Raw genomic sequence first — 4,932 nt, forward strand, 5'->3', positions numbered from 1 at the left:
AGAGAGGGAGGGGTTACTGCGTCATGCTTACACTCGCCTTCCCTGTTCACTCTCCGCCGGGCAGCCGAGCACATGGTTTTGAATGTTAGCCCACTGGGATAAAGGACCCCTGCTTCACACAGCTTGTGCCTGCGTGCTCTTATTACCATCAAGTGAATTTCAGAGCCAACAGGAACATAAAGAGCAAGAAAAACAGAGCTGAAACTCACATGCTGAAGGCTGATGAAACTGCTGTCAGAATGTACTGAAACCTCAGGACAATCAGGTGGGACGCGTATGTGTGTGTTTTTGAGATTAGTCAGTTTAGTGCACTAAAAGTGGTGTTTTATAAACCAAAGAGCCAAAATGAGATTCAAGGGCATTGAAGAGTCCATAGTCACTGGTATGAGCACAAACTGGTTATTGTGAATGGGCTGAATTGATCATATAGTCAGGCAGAAGGAAACGGTTATGTCATAGAACAAGGAATGTGATCAGGGAGTGAATACAGAGGTAATTACTGGAACTGTTGGTGTAGTATTAAGTCTGGTGAGTTTATGTGTAATCTGTTCGGCTTTAGTACTGTAAGTTTGAATGGGAAAGGTCATGTGACATCTCTTGAGTCAGAGTGTGATTTCAAACATTACCAAAAACAGAAATATAATAAGAGAACTGCAAAAGTTCAATAGCAGTAAAAATGGGACTCACTAAAGGGAAGTAAATACAATTGAAAATACGTTTTTTTTTTTTTTAATATTATATTTTTAGTGTAATTATTTATGCGTGCAAAGGCAAATGTCACTATCCATAGGGATGTCCAATCTTGCTCCCACAGGGCCACTTTCCAGCAGAGTTTAGCTCCAGGCCTGATTAAACACATCTGAACCAGCTAATCAAGGTCTTCAGGATCACTAGAAAGTTCTAGAGGCAGGTTTGTTGGAGCTAAACTTTGCAGGACGATGGATTGGTTGGTCATTTTTGGATTGGTTTGCCAAAGCATTGTTAGCCAACTATGGTCTTGACTTCTTTCATTACCAACATAGTTTAAAGATTCTGCATTTTCCGAAGCCACAGTTCCAACAAACCTTCACAAGCCACATGGCAAACTTGTGTGGTTGGAGCTACAGCCCTCGACCTGTGGTTAGAAGCATAGTTTCTTTGTGAGTATGACATGTTGACCTAAACAGATCACGCTCGTGGCCATAATAAGCAAGCTAACAGTTCATTCCATACCCTTCATTCAATTTAAATACATTTCAGTCCATAAATTTTAGCATGTAAATTACCGTTTATAAAGAGTGCGCATGTGCATAAATGCATAAGGGGAAGAATGATGTAAGGAGGGATCCTGTGATAAATTAAACATCAAATAAAGGAAAACTATGGGGAACAAAATTATTGAAGTAGTCGTCAGATGCCATCTTCGTTACAGCAGTATTTTGAAGAAATTATGTTACAGAGAAAGCTGCTGACTGAATGAACCACATGCCCATGGAATTATAGTAAACTGCATATTAGCGTAATAAAAAAATTAATGGCTTTCTGTTGTTTGTGTAAATTAACTATAATTGTGTCACCACCTACGCACGTTATAACAATCCGTCCTATTGTTGAACCAACATGGTTCAAACAACAAAAGTGTGACGTTGTTACAACGGTTTCGCAAATAAATAGCTAATTTCTCCAACGATGCAATGGTGGTTAAGCAGCAAATTACATAATTATACAATAAACGCACCCCTGTATGATAAAAGAGCTGAAAAACAATCCCACAGATTTACATTGAAGGAGAGACCAGAAGATCAGAGACTTGGCCCAGTAAGCAACCACCTACAACCACCCAAAAAATCATAACAACACACTAACAACCACTCAAAACAACCTAGCAATCGCTCAGAAACACCTTGAAACCACCATAGCATTGTGGTAGTCTCGTGTAGCTAGACCTTCAGACTGACGGCAGAAGGTCTGGGAACCTTGGCTGCTTTGAAAGGACCGCCCAAGAGACCTTATGACTGACAGGTAAAGCAACCAATCACGTTTCGTTTTGTGCCGCGTCATGTTTAGGGGCGTGGAAATGTCCCCACAATAACAGACTGGTGTGTAAAACTCTTGGACGTATTTTAAAGATTCTATGCCCCAGACTTTAAATATTTCACATACTTTTGAAAATTCAGTGTTTAGTTGATCCTGAAAAATACAGTTACAGTAAACACAACAGCTCTCTTCTTTCATGAGGGCATCACGGCATCTTTGTTTCCAGATGGAACGTTAAAGAACGTGACACACACATCTTCCGGAAATCCTGTATGATTCAACCAATCCGATTCATGACTTCGAAACTCCTCAAGTGTTTCCAATTTTGTGTGCGATATGCATCAGACGTTCAGCCAACGTTCTGTGGGCGTGACGTCTGAGGCTGAGACTGGCATCGTGGCATCATGAAATCTGAGCTTCTCAGCTTCTGTTCTCGAATATTCTCTTTTCTGTTATGCACAGCACAATGTTAAAGTAGTATTGGTACTGTTTCAGTTTATCAAATGTATTTAAGCTTTCTGACAGCAAAACAGCACTTTAAAAGTCAAAGAAATTGAAAGGCTATTGTAAAACTAATTAGTTTCCCTGTACTTCCATCTTTCAGATAACCTATAAAAACCAGTTGCCTTGTTGACGTGTGGACCTCAGTGCCTTCATCATGTCGCTGTTCACACACGTGTTGGCCTGCCTCTTTGGCATCGGATCATGGGTGGCCATTAACGGGATGTGGGTGGAGCTACCTCTGATCGTCCCCTCCATTCCTGAGGGTTGGTACCTGCCCTCCTACCTCACAATCATTATCCAGATGGCCAACATCGGGCCTCTCTTCATCATGCTCATGCACCGCTTCAGACCGGGCGTGTTGGACGAGCGGCCTGTTATCTACATGATCGTAACGGTTGGTGTGGTGGCCACCTTCCTCCTGGCGTTCCTCTGGAACCGCACACTAACTTTAGGAGGAGGCGAACACAGTGCTGCCCTACTGTCCCTCAGCTTCCTGCTGTCTGTGGTCGACTGCACCTCATCCGTCACATTTCTACCCTTCATGATGCGTCTACAGCCTCGGTACCTCACCACCTACTTCATTGGAGAGGGTCTAAGCGGCCTGGTCCCAGCGCTGGTGGCTCTTATCCAAGGCGTAGGGGTGGTCCACTGCAAAAATGCCAGTGTTAATGTGAACTTTAGCATGGGGAACTCATCCTGGGGCTTCGATGGAGAACTGCAAGCACACTATCAACCGGCCAACTTCTCCGCTCAGGGTTTCTTCCTGTTCCTCAGTGCGATGATGATGGTGTGCATGGGTGCTTTCTTGTTACTCAACTTCCACCCAGCTGTGGCGCGGGAACACAAGAGCAAAGGTTATACTGATGATTCTCAGCGGGTGGAGAAGATTGATACAAGCCAGGCCCCAAATAATGAAACTCCAGAAAAAAGGCACATGTTGGATTTCTCAGAAGGCCCGGTGATAAAGCAACACAGTTCATTTGGAAAAGGAACCTACAGCACAATGGAGCTGGTCTTCATATTTGTAGTTCTGGCCTGGGTAAATGCACTGACCAATGCAGTCCTGCCCTCGGTCCAAGCTTACTCCTGTTTGCCGTATGGAAATCAGGCCTATCATCTTGCAGCCACTTTGTCTTCAGTAGCCAATCCAGTTGCTTGCTTCATTGCCATGTTTGTGCCAATAAGGTGAGAACAATGATGTGCTAAATTCATGCAACTATTCCATGTCTGAATTGCATTTGATTGGCTGACATGCTTTCTTTAATCATGCCGAAGGTCTCTGGTGCTGATGGGGGTTCTGACAGTGACCGGCACAGGGTTTGGAGCATATATAATGGCCATGGCAGCACTAAGCCCTTGCCCTCTGCTGATCAATCATGACCTAGGAGCAGCACTCATCGTAAGACTCACACACATGCTTTCCATTGGTCTTAGTTGTTCAATATTTTACAAGCATAAGTAAAGTAAATTTACTGGCACTAGAATTTACATTCTTAATATTTAAGGTTCTTTTTTTGGCGTAAGTGGTTCCATGAAGAACCGTTAACGTTCCATGGAATGTTTACACTGCACAAAAGGTTCTTTATAGTGGAAAAAGGTTCTTTAGATCTTTAAAATGCTGTTCAAAATGGTTATTTTAAAAATGTTTGTGAGGGCAAAAAAACTCACATAATCTCTGTTTTCTCTTTCTCCCTTTATCTTTAGGTCATAACCTGGGTCATATTTGTCCTGACTTTGTCCTATGTGAAAGTGATTATTGGAGTGATCCTGCGAGATGAAGGCCACAGCGCCCTCGTGTGGTGTGGAGCTGTGGTGCAGCTGGGCTCTATGTTAGGTGCCCTGTCTATGTTCCCTTTGGTTAGTGTTTATAGACTTTTCCAGTCAGGAGATCCCTGTAATACCAAGTGCCCTAAATAAAAGCAATCATTATTCAGAGTAAAACACTAATATGTTAGTGAACAAGGCTGAATAATACACAGATGTAAGACCACACACATTTTTCCATTATAACCTTTTTTTTCCACATTTACATAGAACCCAAATCTCAGCTACTGTATTGTTCCAACAACTATTTTTCCATTTGGTTGTCATATTATCATATAGTTCATAGTACTGTTAGTTACATCATGACAAAACAAGCTTCATAATCTTCAATAATATCTGGCACTGCCTTATAGTTACAGTGTAACTTGTCAGTTATGACATTTTTGTTATATTTCAATGTTATTATACTTGATATGTAGTGTTTTTGTTTTCATATTGAACTGTTGCTAAAGCCTGAGGTCATGTTTTTAAAAAAAATTGGAAAATATTTATGATTTTATATAAGGCCTTGCCAATCCTATTCCTGTTCTTTTTTTTTTTCTCAAGACTTTATTAAGTTTGGTAAAAAAATTAATACATAAATATTTG

General features: G+C 41.5%; 1 protein-coding gene across 3 annotated transcripts in view; it reads left to right on the forward strand.

The window, feature by feature from the left end:
- The window catches only part of LOC107689180 (solute carrier family 52, riboflavin transporter, member 3-B-like), an 8,053-nt gene extending 3,340 nt beyond the window's left edge, over positions 1-4,713 (forward strand). The window contains exons 1-4 of one of the 3 annotated variants that reach the window (XM_016487102.1): positions 68-265; positions 2,621-3,705; positions 3,796-3,919; positions 4,225-4,713. In XM_016487102.1, the coding sequence (XP_016342588.1) occupies positions 2,675-3,705; positions 3,796-3,919; positions 4,225-4,437 (1,368 nt within the window). In that variant the 5' untranslated portion in view covers positions 68-265; positions 2,621-2,674 and the 3' untranslated portion in view covers positions 4,438-4,713. Of the gene's footprint in view, positions 1-67; positions 266-879; positions 911-2,620; positions 3,706-3,795; positions 3,920-4,224 lie in introns of those variants that run through there. The other 2 variants (XM_016487104.1, XM_016487103.1) reach the window with 2 other exon arrangements.
- The last annotated feature ends 219 nt before the right edge of the window (positions 4,714-4,932 follow it).

Source organism: Sinocyclocheilus anshuiensis, unplaced genomic scaffold, assembly GCF_001515605.1.
Source record: "Sinocyclocheilus anshuiensis isolate Anshui unplaced genomic scaffold, SAMN03320099.WGS_v1.1 scaffold737, whole genome shotgun sequence".
Lineage (NCBI taxonomy): Eukaryota > Metazoa > Chordata > Actinopteri > Cypriniformes > Cyprinidae > Sinocyclocheilus > Sinocyclocheilus anshuiensis.